Genomic DNA, 17,035 nt, shown 5'->3' with positions numbered 1-17,035 from the left:
ACAATTTATATGGCTACTTAATAATAAATGCATTAAACTGCCTGTTAGCCAATAAGAGGCTCCCTTTTGTCAGTCCTATTGCTTCTAACAAGTTTTGGGATTGATGAGCAAGCATTGAAACACTGGCAATAAAAGGCATCACCAAGCACAAGCAGTGTTCCGCTCTTGCTGCTGGAAAACATTTCATAGTTTAAGGCCCCTAATCCAAATCAGAAAGGAGATAAAATTAAAACAAAGCAAATAATGAATCCCATAATTATTACTTATTGTTTCTGAGATCACAGTGTGCGATGCACTGTCCAAACATAAAAGGAGTAGTGGTTCCCATTGGAAAGAGCTTATCCTCCTCATTTAAAAACAAAACAAAAACATGCCAGCTAGACATATGAAGATAGGAGGTAGAGTAGTAACAAACAAAGGTTGCTCAGTATGGTAATAACACAACATGTTAATGGCACAATTAGAAACATTTGAAAATATATAGTCTGGGGTGGCTGTGTTCTGAGTGATGCTTTGGGATCAGTTTTTATTTATCCTAACAATTCAGTCATTCCTAGATAAACTTTCTTTTAAAAACTGTCAGTGGAATTTTTGTTTATAGCTGTACACATTAAGGATAGGCAAAAACTGATTCAGATAAAATATTCTGCCACAGGATTTTGAGTGGATTTTTATTTATTTATTTATTTATTTTTAAATAGCCTGAACTGACTGACTTTCCTTTCCTTCTCTGTTCCCTTTGGGAATGAATCCAGCAGGGCTTAAATACTGGGAGATGATATTTCCCTTTGAGATTAAGGCAGGCACAAGGCCATATCTACAAGTCCCTATGTGAGAGTTTGAAGATCTGTGTTTTTGATTGTGGTGTACCCTTTAATATACTAGCCACAAACAGTGAAAAAGCCAATGGCAGTGGAACCCAATGCAGAATTTAATGTGTTCCTGTAAAAGGCAGAGAAAGAACTGGCATACTCAATAGCTTGCTTAGTAGAAGATTTTGGAGGAAGTGATAAGGTGCACTCCCTTTGAAGATGCCAGTGAATGCGGGGAAAACAGCCTTCAGCCTTCCTCCCAGAAGAATGGATTATAGTAAGTAGAACACACAGGCCTACGGGGCAAAGTCATCTGATTTGGCGAGGTGAGACGAAAAGTTTGATTGAGGTTTGAATAAGAAACTTAACTTTCTAGATGCTTAGCTAAACCCCAAACATTCTGGTTACGTATTTACCTATGCCTAATATGTTAAGTATACAGTAAACCCTTGAAATGCATGATTTTGAGTTGTGCTTAACTTGCATTAACGCATAAAACCTCCCCAGGGTTAACCCCCTCGTCCGCTCCCATGGCCCCAACCCACTGCCAGGCTTTAACCCTCCCCAACTGCCCCCTCCCCCAACCCCAGGACTTACCTTTCAAAAGGAGCTCAAGGTGCTCCTGCTGCTTCCCTGGCTGCAGAACGTACATTCTGCCAGGGAAAAAGCTTGTATCCCCTACTTAGGTGAAATCTGAGTTATGTGAGGATGCCTGTGAATGCAACCCTGGTGTAACTTGAGGTACTACTGTATACATGCCTTATGTAAAAAATGATGATGTATCAATCATTATCTATATCCTGGTGTGATTTTTAGACGTATCAGTGATGTGCAGTTCTACCAGGTTTCCTGACCAGGGGGATACCACAGCCCTGCAGCTGTGAGCTGGCTGGGACATGAGGCCCTGCTGGCAGTGCCAGCTGTGAGATCCCTGGCCAGGATATGGCAGGTGGGAAGGGCCTCAGCCCCATGGCTGGGAGACAGCTGGGGTGCAGAGCCCTGCTGGCAGCCTCAGCCACGGGATCCCTGGCCAAGGGAAAAACGGTGCTGGAACTCCGTTCTGGTGCATTCTGCCAAAAAAAAAAAATCCTGGTTATATGTATTTGAGCACAAAGTTCTCCTTATTTCTTTAGTAATTTGAATAATTTTAAGAAAAATAGTCGGTTTTTAAGATCAATTTGTGTTTTTTAAAAGTAGACACCCAGAGAAGACTCCAGCCACAATCTTCAGAGAAAAGTTTTTAATTTATTTTTATAATTTTACATTTCTTTTTAGGGTATAAGTTAAAAGCTTTCGGTCTACCATGCTTAAAATAATATCTTCTCTCCATCTTCCAATAGTTTTTTATCTACTTTAGCAAAATTCATTGTAGTAGCTGAAAGGTTCCACTACTGCTGTGGAGAATCCTAGCAAAATCTCTCTTAAATTTAATTCTTCTATTCAAGTCTGGGCTATTCTCTTTTGAGATGATCACTATTCCTTCAGGCCTCTTTGATCCTAGGTTACTCTAATTTGACTCACTGACACCACTTCCTTCTCAAAGAACAGTTGTCATATACAGGTTGAGCCTCTCTGGTCCAGGACATTCTCATCCAGCAAAATTCATGGTCCAGCAGGACCACAGTTGTTGCTGGACCAGAGAGACCCTGGGCCAGAGAGCAGAGAGACTCTGGTAGCATAGGGGTCCAGTCCAGGGCCAGCCCCAGCAGTGGAACCAGTCCTGCAGGCAGTGAGTCTGGCCAGGGCACCAGGAATGAAGCCAGTCCCACAGCTGGAGAGTCAGTAGCTCAGGGCCCAGCCGGGAGCAGGAAGTCTGGTCAGGACGTGCATCGAAGCAGTCCCATGGCTGGCGGGCTGGGGGCAGAGTCAGAGCATGCTCGGGGCAGAGAGCCCAGCGGCTAAGGCCAGCAGTGGGGTCAGACTGCGAGGGGAGCCCAGCCACGTGGCTGATGGCCGCCGGGGAGAGCCAGGAGGTTGGCAGCAGAGGCGAGAGAATGAACATCTCTGGTCTGACAAACTCCCTTATTTGGGGAGTCAGTTCCTGTCAGTTCCCAGCAGTGCCAAACCAGGAAGGTCCAATCTATACTTCATGCTTTGAAGAACACAACTGCACAAACACAATTTTGAATGAGATCTACTGGGAGGGAAATGTGAATGATAAGATTAAGGAATGATTTGAGTAAAATCTTTGATTACTTACATTGTGCATAAATATATAATAATGGGTTCTTCAACCTATCAGAGAAAGGTTTAATAAGAACCAGTGACTGGAAGTCGAAACTAGACCAGCTCAGACTGGAAATGAAACGTGCACATTGAACAGTGAGAGCAATTAATCATTTGAATAACTGTGCAAGTGTCATCATGTCTTCTCAATCACAGGCATTTTTTAAGATCAAGATCATATTAGAGAGTGTGTGTGTGTCTGTACAACTTCTGCTCTAGGAATTATTTTAGGGAAGCTCTATAGCCTCTGTTGTACAGGAGATCAGTTTGGATGATCAGAGTGGTCTCTTCTGGTCTTGGAATCTATTTATCTGTGAAATACCCTGACTCAGACAAGAGTTACAGGGTTGATGGACAAATTATGTGATGAAACTATCCTGTGTTACTGAGTAGATAAAACTCGAGGATCATAAATGAACAATGTGTTGTTCATTAACCTAGTCAAAATTGTGTAGTTTGCTTTGTAATCCAAAATTATTTTCAGCACTTAAGCTGAATAAAAAAGGTTTGTATTTCTGAAGCCAAACGAACTGTCTGGAAAAAATAGAGTAATGGTACAGATTTTTTTAAAATTACCTTTTTAATTAATGTCGAAGCAAAAATATTACTGGAACAAGGGAGAGGTTGCTTTTTTTCATGTGTACTAGTAAAATCTAATACATGAAATCTTTGCTTTTTCAGTTCATATGTGCATTGACTGGACTTTATTGATTCTTGTAAATTATTGTGAAATTCTGTGGGTAGTACTGAAATTAGCAGTGCATAGGCAGGGGGATTCAATAAAAAATGTCTTTTGGGAGAAAAGTAAGCATCTTAAAGTTTACAATTAGCTTTGAATATGTTTGTTTTTGTTTGTTTGTTTCATTTTACAAGGCTAATTAATTTCTTGCTATTTTTTTACTGCATGCTGAGCAAACATGATTACCTGTCCTCTTATTAAACCCTTTAAAAGGGGACAGGCATGGGAAGGTGTTTCTATAAAAGGTTTTCTGTTTTCTATGCCATTGCCTCTGTCATTTCCAGCTTTTTTTTCTCTGCTGTAGTAGCAGTTATACTTAATGCAGAACTACAATTACCTTGTAATTTTACTTTAACACTACTATGTAAACAGCCAAAAGAGTCATTAAGATCCAAAGTTGTGAAAAATACAGGACAGCAGTCTTTGCACATTTGCTTTAGGAATAATACTGCTATGTATTTAAGGGTTTACAGGTACTAATAATTTTCATCTTAAAAGGTAAACTTATTCTGAATGAATTTAGAACATTTTCTCACAGCTGAATCCTCCACTATGTGCACACCCACAACTTTCACAAACTTTACTGAGCTCTTTGGATGTGTAAAAAATGCCATGTCAGGGAAGAAGAGTAAAATCCAGCCCCTGCTGAAGCTAAAGGCAAACCTCCCACTTCATCTTCAGTGAGCCTAGGAATTTATGCTGTGTTTGTGTGCAGAAAGAGAAAAAAAAGTCTCTTGTTCTTAATAGTTGTCTTCAACCTATACCAGGTATTCTTATGTTGCTGGGGGGGCGGGGAAAAACTAAGGTTCCTGATGTGGGGTGTATTTTCCTTCTGTCCCCCACTTTTGGTTTAAGATACTAAATGTTCAGAAATTTTCTATATTTGTATTCTGACTTAGAAATAAATTTTGTTTGCTTTATTTCTTGAGCAGGAAATAAAATAAATTGGACTTTCTGAGGGTCTAATCCTTCAGGGTAATTAAAAGTGAAATGCCCCCTGAAGTTACTGGGAGTTTTGCTTTTATAAGTACTCCAAGACTGGGCAGTTTAATAGAATTCTTCCTGTAATTTGGTCTGAACTTTAAGCAATTCTTGTTGAACTTTAAGCAATCTATCAAAGTTTTCTGGTCAGCCTTTTATTACTATTTTGTCTTGAGCCCTTTTTTTAATGACATCTATTATCAGATTGAAATGGCGATTGAGACACTGCAAAAGTCTGATGGTCTGTCCACTCACAGAAGCTCTCTTCTCAACAGCCATGTAAGTTGCCTCTTCATGTAACCTAATCTGCTTTGTCTGCATGCTTGATCTTTCTCTAAATACTTGTTTTGTTTTGTTGCTTTTTTCTTCTTCTTAATCTTCCCTTTTCAGTCACATGTAATCTTATATAGCATCTCCCAAAGCTGTTTTGTCAGGTGAAATGTCACTAAATACATATGTATTACTGACTTCATCTATTTCCTAGATTCTGAATTATGCTCACAGATGTTACCACATTCTGAGTTTTACAATAATGTAATTTCAGAAATAATCACTGAAAAATTCTTAGTTATCCAGAGGTTTCATATTTAAGATAAAATTAGCTACTAAAAAGAATCTGTGCACTGCATAATACTTTTGGGGGGCGTGGAACACACAGGACAGTAATATCTTTTGGATTATTTTAGAGAATTTCCTTGCTATAGTCTGAATAATGAACTTATTGAAAATTAACAGAAGAATGCTGAGGATCCTTTCCTTAGAATAGTGTTTGGTATTTCTGTTAAATGGCTTTTCCAGGATGTTGCCCTCAGGGGCTGAAAAAATGACAATGGTTATGCTGAAGGCTGGCGATATGTTTTGGTCTTTGTGCCACTTTGGTCTTAATTTATAAATTCAACAAATAAGAATTTTCAGTAAGAATAACTTCTAAGGTGGTTGTTTGCATGAAAGTAGCATTTTAAATAAAGCTAAATCTCCAATGTGCTTTATACATTATAAAGGAATTGCCAGCCAAAGTTTTTCCTGAAATGTCTTTCCTCCAGGTGGTAAAAGTTGCTTTATTGAAATTACATGTTGAACTTCTCTAATCCAGAACTCTTTTCTGGTAACATCCATAATTTGGCATGATTTTAGTTAGCCAGATGACTACTTATCATGGATATGGCCACATTTCCTGTGGTCCCATAAAGTGTGTTTTCCAGGGCCCTGTCCTGGCTTTCAGTGTTCTGTGCTTTGATTTAGCTGTAATTTACCCCTACGTGTTTTAAAATAGTCCAATAAGCCGTGAAAGTGTTGTTAATGCTGCTGAACAATATTGACCTCTTGTGGTCCGGTAAATTCTCTCATCTGGCACCATTCAGGTTCTGAGGGTGCCAAATTAGAGAGGTTCAACCTGTATATTAATTGGCATTTATATGTTTTCCCTCATTGTCACATATTAAGACTGCTAGTCAAAACTGATTCTACGCTCTGATCACACTTTTGTATTCTTCTACCACAAAAATGGGCAATAGAAAACTGACTCTCAATTTCAAGAGATTGTTTTCATAATACGAAATGATTTTATGGTGGCAGAAACAATCACTTAGAAATCAAACCAAAACAATTATGTATTTTGTTCTGAAAATGTCCCATAATCTGAAGCTGAGAAATGAATAGCTTTGTGTGAAATTTTCCCATCTTGGTGGCAAGAATCAACAAGGGGTTGATTCTAAAAGCACCTGGTAGAGAAAACAATTTTAGAAACTGCTAAAATTGTGGGGAGGCAGATTAACTAGTATAAATGTGAGTAAGATCTTTAAATTCTATTTTGGATGTTAAAAAGAAATATTGTTTTGAAGATAGAAGGCAGCCTAGAAATTGCATGATCAGGATTAATTAGATACTATGCTGAAGAGATGATAGCCTTGGCAGAGGGCCAAAGCATGTTAAAACTGGAGATATGGAGAGGTGTTACTTTGTCTTGAATCCCATATGAAAGCACACTATCCCTAACATCATATCTAAGAAAAGCCAGAAAATAGTAGGCTGTTTACCTTAGACAGCTAGCAGAGGAGAAGCGAGCGCACAGAAAGCACACTAAGGACTTGCCAGACACCCACCACATCTGCAAGAGATGCAGCAAGGACTGTCACTCTCATGTGGGTCTTCATCGTCACAGTAGACACTGTAAATGAAGTCCTAAATTGAGACTATAAAGGGCACGATCTATAGTCTACGTAGACAGAAGGATGCCTACTACTACTACTACTACTGTTTACCTTAGATAAAGGTATTCCATTGTTTAAAGATAGATGTATATAGTTATATGAACAATTAACAAATATCGTTCTGCTAATATATTTGCATGTACCCAGTAATGTACATGTCATTACTTGTCTCTCTTATTCCACTAATTTGGGTATTTCACATTTTAATAAAAGACCAGTGTAATGAAGATAGGGATATGTCTTTGAAGTTTTTTTATGGGACATGCAAGCATATTTCTTTGACGTGAAAGTCTTGACAGCCCCAATCACCCATGTAGGAAGCTGATGGAAAATGAATGAACTTATTTTATAGTTTTCCTACTTTTAAAACTGTCTTTATTTTGACTTCTGGATCAAATTAGTGTAGCATGGAGGAAATTTAATATCTTTTTTGTTCCCCCTCTCCCTATTTTACAAACTACCCTTCATTTTGGTTTCCAAAGGTCGGAGCTAAAGTCCGTTAAGTCAAAGTAGAGACACTGTTGATATTAATTGACTTTGGACCAGGTTTGAAAAGCTGTGAATTTCATTAGTATTACATTTTATATTACAAATGATCTGTTCAGCCGTGACAAAATCTTAAACTCTCAAAAGTAGTAGCCTGCTGATTTGGCTTTCTATGGAACTATACCTACATTGTTACCATCTTGGAGTGTGATTGCTTGATTAATACTTGCTCATTTTTGTGAGGTTTTTCATTTCTCTTCTACTTTTTTTCTTTTTTTGTTTTTTTTTTTTTAAATTTCTTTATGGATGAGGTTGATTTGACTAATCAGTTTATAATCTAACATTGTATATACATTGGTGTTTTAGTGAAGCCTGAGTCAATTTGCTAGTTTTCACTATGTAAATACTTCCTACTTACCCATCCTTAGCTGTTACTAATACTGTTAGTCAACAAGCTAGGATTCAAAGACTGAACAGCTCAGAGGCTAAATGCCCATTCTGCACTGAAGAAATATGTTTATAATGTTTTTAGATTATTTTCCTTTTAAAATTATATTCAGCCACGGGCAATTTTTTTTTCTGGCCTTCAATCTAACAAATAATCACTTGACGCCTTTTGCCACTGAAATACGTCCACCCTAAAGCAAAACTCCTTATTTTATCCTTATCATGGATTATGCTCTGCCAGTATTGGCTGATGCAAGTTATAGTTTGAATAACATCTGTCAAAATGAGGATGATTAAGTGCACTTAAAATGAATCCTAATAGGTTATAATCCATCTGGGAAAAAATCCCAAATGTTACGTTTAGAAGGTAATTGGTAGGGTGTTTTTTTTGTTTGTTTGTTTTTTGTTTTGTTTTTTAATTTGTCAATCAGGATTTCCCTTTTGGGAAAAATAAGAATAGTTCAGCTTTCTTACTCTATCCTGATTAACCAAGATTAAATACAAAAGTTGCATGATATAATTATCAATTTCTAGCCTCAGTTATGCTTAGTCACTTCATTATTAAAATACATTGGTTTTTTTTTTAATGAAGCAAGATAAAGGTTAACATTTCCAGTTGGTTTTTTTTTCCCATAGGCTTTATATCAGAGTGGTAAACAACGAGTTTAAAAGACTTTTGTGAATATTGACTCAAGATTTTTTTTAAATTATGATTTTAGATCTACCATCTGAAATAAGGTTGATAAATTGCTCTGTTTTAGACAATTTTGCACTTTAAATAGAATGTAAGAAAAGTCTAGGTAAGAGCTCTACATCTTTGAACCATTTAAGTATGTCAAACATAGAGAAATGCTTCTTCTGGGTATTTGCCTACCTGTCATCTAATTACATGCTAGCAAGTTAAAACAATGGAAGCCATCTCAACTCATATTTTAGAACATAAACAAGGGAATTACAATTTTGTTTTTTACTTTGTTCTTCATGAAGAAGAAGAAGATCATGAGATATTCTATAAAAGATCTCGGGTGAATTGTTCCTGTTGCACTTGACAGAGTGCACATGACTCATTGAAATAGGTTAGCGTTCAGTACGTATACCTCTAGATTTTAGTAAGTACTAATCTGAGGCTACGTCTACACTATGATATAAATTTGATCTTATTGAATTCAATTTTATAATGATGGGTTTTATAAATTCTAATTTTGAGTATCCTCACCTCCCCACAGTGTCAAGTTAGTGCTGCCACACTGAATCGCCAAACCGACTGTTGCAATAGTGCATCATGGGAACCTATCCCACAGTTCCCTCAGCCTCATCACATTCTGGGTTTTTTCATTTTTCATAAAAATGCCCCACAAGTGGTTGTGGATATGTGATATATTGTCACATTAGATTGCCCTCGTTCCCCTCCTGTGGAAAGCAAACATCCTTTTTTCCAGAAGGAAAGAAGGAAAAGTAGAGAATCCCAGGTGAAAGAAAACCAAATAGGCTAGCTTCAGAAGGTGACTGAAGCATATAACCTGGTTGCTCAGCTGCTTGCCCCCGTTGAAAGAACACCCTTAGATATGACTTTTACCTGATCAGCCACCTAGCGCAACAGACAGGGAGCTGTTATATCCACATGCCAGAATGACTGTGTGCCCTGGGATCACCCAGGTGACTGTGTCATCTCTACTGGTCCCTCCACCACTTTGGCCTACTTTGAAACCACCTCTGCCTGGCCAGAATGGTACGACTTTTAGGTAATAAGCCAAATAGCATGTCAGGCAGGGGACTGTCAAACCCACATGCCAGAATGACTGTGTGTCCTGAGATCAGTCAGTTGACTGTGCCATCTCAACTAGTCCCTCAGCTACTTTGTCCTCCTTAAAACCACATTGTGGTGTGACCTGTCTTAAGGAAGCCATATAATAAGGAATTTCCAGAAGAAGTGAAGATTGGAAGGAAAACATCAACAAAGATTGCCAGATTAACTGACTTCTCTTGCTTTTGCAGCTGTGCCCTGGGCTGGCCCCCACACATACATTGATGAGTGCGGGGTGTAGTTGAGGGACCAGTTGAGATGGTCCTTTCAGAGGCTTTCTCCAGTGGGGGGGCCATTCCCCCCCGCATACATTGTCGGGTGGCAGGTGTAGTTGAGGGACCAGCTGAGATGGTCCCTTCAGAGACTTCCCCTGCCAGCGACAGCTAGGCCCCGAAATCTTTGCCACGTTTACTATGGGTGGGAGACTTCCCCCAGCAACAGTCAGCCCCTAAAATCTTTGCTGAGTTTGCTGCAGTGGGAAGACTTCCCCCAGTGACAGCCAGCCTTGAAAATCTTTGCCCCGGGGTGGGAGGGGGAAATTCCCCCCAGTAATAGCCAGCCCCCCGAAATCTTTGCCCTGTTTGCCATGGGTGGGGGAAGAGTTCCCCTGGCAATAGGCAGCACCTGAAATCTTTGCCATATTTGCCGCTGTGCAGGGAGACTTCCCCCGATGACAGACAGCCCCTGAAATCTTTGCTGTGTTTGCTGCTGTGGGGAGGCTTCCCCTGGTGACAGCACACCTCTGAAATCTTTGCCATGGTGGGGAGACTTCCCCTTGGCAACAGACAGACCCTGAAAATCCTTCCGGCCTTTGAAGCCCTCACTGTGTGCAAGCCAGGACATGGTGCTGTCTGGCAGCATGTTCTGCGCTGCCCCACAGGCACATGCTTTTATTGGGTCAGGGCTAGCCATGTGATGTGGTTAGGTGCAGGAAAGACCCCAAAGGCATGGTGCCTCTTGGAGAGTGGGGGGCTGCCCCTGTACAAATGTGAATCACAGAAAAGAAGTTTCTCAGCCTCTCATGCAAGCATGCTCCCCTCCCCTGCCAAGTCTAGTTGCCATGTGGTATGGTGGGCAGGGGCTGGTGCCAGTTCTGGGGGGAAAAAAAAATCTCAGCCTCTCCTGCTATATCCTGTTCAAGGAAGATGCCACCACTCCACGTTGGGGCTATTTTTAATGGGTAGATAATAAAGAAGGAAGTTTCTCAGCCTCTCATATGAGCATTATCCCATAGCCTAGCCACCTCGGGCTTCCTGGTGCCAAATTCAAATTTGCGGGCTTCCTGTCACCTAATTTCTGCACACCTGGAGGGCACCAGAGTGGATATGTGGGGCATTGTGGGATACATACAGGACACCTCTAGAGGCTAATAAAGTTGATTTAAAGACATGGTGTTTCCACGCTAACCTTAATTCAAACTTTTAAATTTGAACTTAACGCTATGCTAAGTTGCTTTCCACAATGTTATATCATCGACCTTAGTGCTCCCTAAAATCAACCTAATGGTATTTATGGTGAAGACAATGACATTGTAAAATTGAGCAAACTGCTTTAAAATCGACTTTATCATGTAGTGTAGACGTACCCTGAGAGACACTAGAGTGGTGGCAGATGCTGAAAACATTCTGTTTTAGGTATTCAGAATTATTTTCACATAAAAATATTTAAGATCTTTGTCTTAATTGATGAATTATATTGAACATTAGTAGAAGTTTTCTCTCTCTTATCAAAAAGATTGTATCACCATTCTTTATTAGTAAATGAAGAAGACTACAGCATTATTTATAAAGTGCTCTTTTAACACTTAAGATCAAATATTTTTCTCTCATTTTGCCTTGTTAACTTAAATTAAAATTAGTTTCATATTTGTGTTGAGAACTAATGTATTTCAAGAAAATTTTGATGCATTGGTTGAAGTTAGTTTAAACATTCCTAGTTCGGTATTTCACTGGAAACTCCAAACTAGGTTTTTGGTAAGATCCATGAGCCTGACTGATTTAAAAAGTCACACTGATCGTGGCTTTGACATCAAGGCTGCTGAAACGTGGCAATTTCAGTTGATTTCTTGTTTAAGTTTTTGGGCTCCTTTTAAACCCAAAACTCAAAGGGCAATCCAGGAGGATACAAATCCATGGTACAGCAAATCAAAGGAAAAGATGATCAGAACCCCTAGAAAAGTGAAACAACAGATTTTCAAACAATTTAAATATAACTGTAATATAAAATTTATGCCATTATTTCTCTTCCCGTTAAACCTGGTGGGTAGGTCAGAATGAGAACTGACAAAGGCAAATGACCTGGTCAAAGCACTTTTGTGTTTAATTTGATTTTCTCTCCTGTTAGTAGTAGTTTATATTAGATATGTTGTGAGTATTCTGCAAAAGATTCCATCTGTGCTTCTTACTATAGAGACACTGAAATACTCTGCATGGAAGTGTTTTTCAGTCGACTTCCAAAATTACCCACTAAAGTTCTAAATTAAATGTCCCAGAGAGAGAGAGATTTCACGGGACTCTGTCCTATTGCCACTGAAATTAGTGACAGCATTCCTTTTGACTTTTTAGTGGAAGCACAACTGGGCTGATAAATCTTTAATATAGTTGTAGGTGTGTATCGATAGATATTTTAGTACCACCTAGATTGCTCCTTGCCTTGTGGCTGTTTTTTTTTTTTGTGTGGTTTTTTTGGGTTTTGTTTTATTTATTTATGGTTAAAAACCAAAAGATCTTGTTCATTCATGTAACTGATCTGAGTAGCTGGGGAAGTGAAACGATTTTCTGCAATACCATAGTCTAATAATGCAGATGGATTAAATGACTCTCCATGAGCCAAACAGTTTCCTTTCTGTGGTTGTATAAATTACATTTTTGGTTCAATAAATTCCCTGAAGTACTAACAATTTGTCTCAAAAGCGTAGATCAGTGTACAGAAAATTAATGTGTGGTTTGGACTCCTGAATACTTTGAGGACTATTCGAGGTCACAAGTGTTATGAGTTCTGCTATTTCGACTTATTTCTGAAAGACCCAAAGATACCTTCACTTATCTAACACCTCTAAAGAGAACAGTCTTCACTTGAAGAAATAAGTCATCATTAAGTAGATGTAAAGAGGAATCTCAAAATGTACTAAGAAGCTTTGTGTTGTACAGCTGTGTTAACGATAGCCTAAATTATCTGAATTTACTTTTCTTAACTGTCTCCTATTTGAAATAGCTCCAGTGGCTCTTAGATAACTATGAAACAGCAGAAGGAGTTAGTCTCCCCAGAAGTACCCTTTACAATCATTATTTACGACACTGTCAGGAGCACAAGTTGGACCCAGTTAATGCTGCCTCCTTTGGAAAACTCATAAGGTCAATTTTCATGGGGCTACGGACCAGGAGACTAGGAACCAGGTTTGTGTCAAACAATGAAATTTTAGATTATAACATAAAGAGATTGTAATGACCACTGTGATCATGAACCTTGTACATGAACCAATCCCCCAGCCCCTCACTCTGCCTCCTAGGGCAGGCAGCCCTTTTGCCTGCCTCCCACCCCAGCTCCAGCTTCACCAACTGCCCACCCCCAAAATCCTACAGTCCCTCCCCCACTACTCCACTGCCCAGCCCCAGTAACCCTAATCTCCCAGCCTACTGCACAGGTGGGCTGTAAAGCTCCCGCTTTTACCTGTTACCCCACCAGCCTCGCAGTCCTGTTCCTACCTACACAGCCCCTATTTTCCTGTTATTACATTGTTTCAAAAATTGTGCCATTTCAAGTCTGTGTATTAAAAATATAATGCTGTGGTTAAAAGTTTTACTATATATACAAATAAGATCAAAACAAAGGCCATTAGAACAAATTTCTTGAGATTATTGACCCATGGTAGTTTAGTGGAAACAGTACTTGGGTGGGGGTAGCGGTGCCACAGACTTACTATGGATCTTTTGGAGCCAGATAGTAGTCTCTGCATATGAATCAATTTAAGAGGTATTTACTCAACCTAATACTTGTGGTTTACAATGATGTAAGGGAGCTGATTATGTGAATCCAGTGGTATTATACAAGCGTAAAATTGGTGAACCAGGAGGAGCAATTGGAGAGGAGAATCAGGTGGAATTTCTGTGCCCTATTTTCAAGTGCGGTGCGTTGTAAGACTTCAAACAAAAATACTCTGACAAATAATTTCTGTTTTATCAACTTTTGTTTTTCTAATTCTTGTTCTTTCATAAAGGGGGAACTCCAAATATCATTACTATGGGATTCGTGTCAAGCCAGATTCTCCTCTTAATCGACTACAGGAGGACATGCAATATATGGCTATGAGACAACAACCCATGCAGCAGAAACAGAGGTACAGAGTGGAAGCTGTAACTATATTAAACAAATTTATTTTATTTTATTTTATTTTCATATTTTAGCACTTGAAACCCGGGAGGATTGCTTCAGTGCAGAGCTGTCCGTAGGGGCAGAGAATCAGGGTAACTGCTCCAGGCCCTGTGTTTTGAAGAACCTTATGGGATAGGGCAATAAGCCCCCTGAAGTAATATTTGTCACTTCTGCCCTGGGCCCCCATCTCCTGAGGGACTGTTCTGCTTCAATGAAGTGCTAAACTCCAATCAGCATTGTTGGAAATTACTGGTCCATATCAAGTAGTTAATAAACCTCTCTAATATGCATACATTTGCTATACAAGGGAGTGAAGTTCTTTTGCATTTTTAAAGGAATGAAGGACGCTTACCTATGTAGTTTTTAATATTAAAGACTTATTTGCCATTCTAACATGTTAATAGATATGTTAGTATCTCTTGCAAATGATTTATTTCCCCATTGCTGTTTTAGAAAGGTATTGTAAGGAGAAGCTGTATGCTACAGGGTACAGGGCAGCAGGAGACCTGGGTTCTACTCCTGTCGTTGAGGACAAATGAGTCTAGATTTACACCATACTTGATTAGAAAAAGGTTTTGATGTGAGTTCTTTTCCACAATGTGTTAGGTACTGTGTTAACAAAAGTATAGAAGTACAATATAAGCTGTAACAGCAACGAAGGGTCCTGTGGCACCTTATAGACTAACAGAAAAGTTTTGAGCATGAGCTTTCGTGAGCACAGACTCACTTCATCAGATGCAGGTCTTGGAAATCTGCAGGGCCAGGTATAACTAAGCCAGAGCAAGGGTGTGGATAATAAGGTTAGCTCAGTCAGCAAGGATAACAACAACAACAACAACAAGGATAACCTTGTTATCCCCACCCTTGCTCTGGCTTATTTATACCTGGCCCTGCAGATTTCCAAGACCAGCATCTGATGAAGTGAGTCTGTGCTCACGAAAGCTCATGCTCAAAACTTTTCTGTTAGTCTATAAGGTGCCACAGGACCCTTCGTTGCTGTTACAGATCCAGACTAACATGGCTACCCCTCCGAATATAAGCTGTATATCCCCAGGGAATCAGGGATGCTGGTTAGTAAAATGTGCCTGTTGTTCAAGTTGGAGCTGGCAGCTAGCCCAACTCTGCACCAGCAGCCAGCTCCTCTCTGAGTCCCCAGCTGGACAGCAGGCAGAAGGTCATGTATGGGCAGCCAGCCCCACTGTATGATGGTTAACTGAATGTGCTGATTATCTGGATAGCAGATAAATAAGCTTTTACTCTATCAAGGAGTGTTTCTTCATACAGAGATAATTTGCATTAAACATTGAATTTCCTCAAATTTAAAAAAAACTGGTCTAAAAGACTGCAAGACATGGTCATGATATATTTCTTAAAACATGGTAGTCTTGTTTCCTTGGCTGTGTCTATTATTAGGAAAAACTTCAAAGTGGCCATGCTAATGACCAAATCAGAGAATACTAATGAGGCGCTGAAAGGAATATTCAGTGCCTCATTAGCATGCTGCCGGCTGCGGCACTTCAAACGTGCCGCGTTTCGTTTATGTGCGGCTCGTCTACACGGGGGTCTTTTTCAAAAGTGCCCTGCAATCATCGAAATCCCCTTATTCCTATCAGCTGAAGTTGAATTCCTATCACTAGAAGTTGAATTTTAAAAACTAGGGATACTCTACACTCAGGAAAAACTTCGAAATGGCCATGCTAATGGCCAAATCCAAGAATACTGATGAGGCGCTGAAATGGATTTGGCCATTAACGTGGCCATTTCGAAGTTTTTTCTGAGTGTAGATGTATCCCTAGTTTTTAAAATTCGACTTCTAATGAGATCAGAATTGAACTTCTGTTAAGTTTGTTCTGAAGCTTCCAGATGCAAGTTATCCAAAAGACAGTGCTAAAGTTGTAAGTATTGATCCTAAAAGCAAAATATAATATACTTTTATTAAAATTTATCATCCAGACAGTCTTTTAGATTATTTTCTTCCAGATAAGTTGAATTTGATAAGATAATACTTTGGATGTCAAACTCCATTATTTGTATTTTGTTATTACGTCTTTTGCCTGTGGCGCTTATAAAACAATGAATTAGATAATCTGATATACTTTTTCTTTGCAACATGTAACAGTGCATCGTCCCTACCAAAAAGGAGGGGAGGTGCTGGTCTGGAACCGACATGACCAGTGGTGTCTAGATATGCTTTAGTTAGCTGTTTTCTCTCAGAGCTGTCTCTAGTATTTCTCTTGTGGAACATCAGCTGTAATTTAAAGCAGCTCCATCCTTGGAAAATTCCTAGGAAGGAAGGTGGCAGTAAAACCTTCTGTCTTTACTTAGAGTATATAACTACAAGAAACCAAGATGATAGAGGGAGACTGCAGGACATCCCACAAACACAACACAAAGAGGACCATAGAAACAGTTGATAAGGAGCAGTCCCATACGGTGTATTTGACCTTCGTTGTCTCAAAATCAGTACTTAAAAGCCATCTCCAGTCGCAAAGGACTCAATAGCAATTGAAAACCAGCTTCATCAGCTCTTTGAGTAATAGCGGTGGGAGTTGTAAATATTTATATTATGATAATATGCAGTGGCTTAGGGCCTCCATTTTGCTAGGCACTGTACTGAGACAGAAAAGAAAGAGTTCTGATCCTAAAGGGCTTACAGTTTAAAAATACAGACCGAGTGGTTGGAGATGTTGCTATAATCTATAAGCAGATGGGTATGAAGAAGAATTAGCACTTTAAAAAAAAGTTACATGTATTGTGAGGGGGTATTTTGTTTGTTTGCCTGTTTTGGTGGGGGTGTTTTTTTTATATGGAGTGTAAAAATATGGTGGAAAGGAATAGTCATTTAAAGACTTCCTCTCTAGAGCTTAAACTGCACACCTCTGCCTCTTACAGTAGCTCTTCTTTTACTTCTGAGGTCAGTCTCCCTTTACTTTGTGGTGTGTGTTCTAATTGCAGCAAT

General features: G+C 39.3%; 1 protein-coding gene and 1 long non-coding RNA gene across 5 annotated transcripts in view; one reads left to right on the top strand and one right to left on the bottom strand.

Moving 5' to 3' along the window:
• RFX3 (regulatory factor X3) overlaps positions 1-17,035 on the top strand; it is a 212,487-nt gene that overhangs the window by 145,425 nt on the left and 50,027 nt on the right. For 3 of the 4 annotated variants that reach the window (XM_074994843.1, XM_074994846.1, XM_074994844.1), the window contains 3 exons: positions 4,963-5,037; positions 12,919-13,100; positions 13,922-14,041. In XM_074994843.1, the coding sequence (XP_074850944.1) occupies positions 4,963-5,037; positions 12,919-13,100; positions 13,922-14,041 (377 nt within the window). The remainder of the gene's footprint in view (positions 1-4,962; positions 5,038-12,918; positions 13,101-13,921; positions 14,042-17,035) is intronic. The other variant, XM_074994847.1, reaches the window with a different exon arrangement.
• LOC142013462 (uncharacterized) overlaps positions 1,563-17,035 on the bottom strand; it is an 88,851-nt gene continuing 73,378 nt past the window's right edge. Inside the window, exon 5 of the long non-coding RNA XR_012645650.1 lies at positions 1,563-1,882. This is a non-coding gene — a long non-coding RNA (uncharacterized LOC142013462). The remainder of the gene's footprint in view (positions 1,883-17,035) is intronic.

This window comes from Carettochelys insculpta, chromosome 5 (assembly GCF_033958435.1).
Source record: "Carettochelys insculpta isolate YL-2023 chromosome 5, ASM3395843v1, whole genome shotgun sequence".
In the NCBI taxonomy this organism is placed as follows: Eukaryota; Metazoa; Chordata; order Testudines; family Carettochelyidae; genus Carettochelys; species Carettochelys insculpta.
This window is presented reverse-complemented; position numbering and strand designations above follow the sequence as displayed.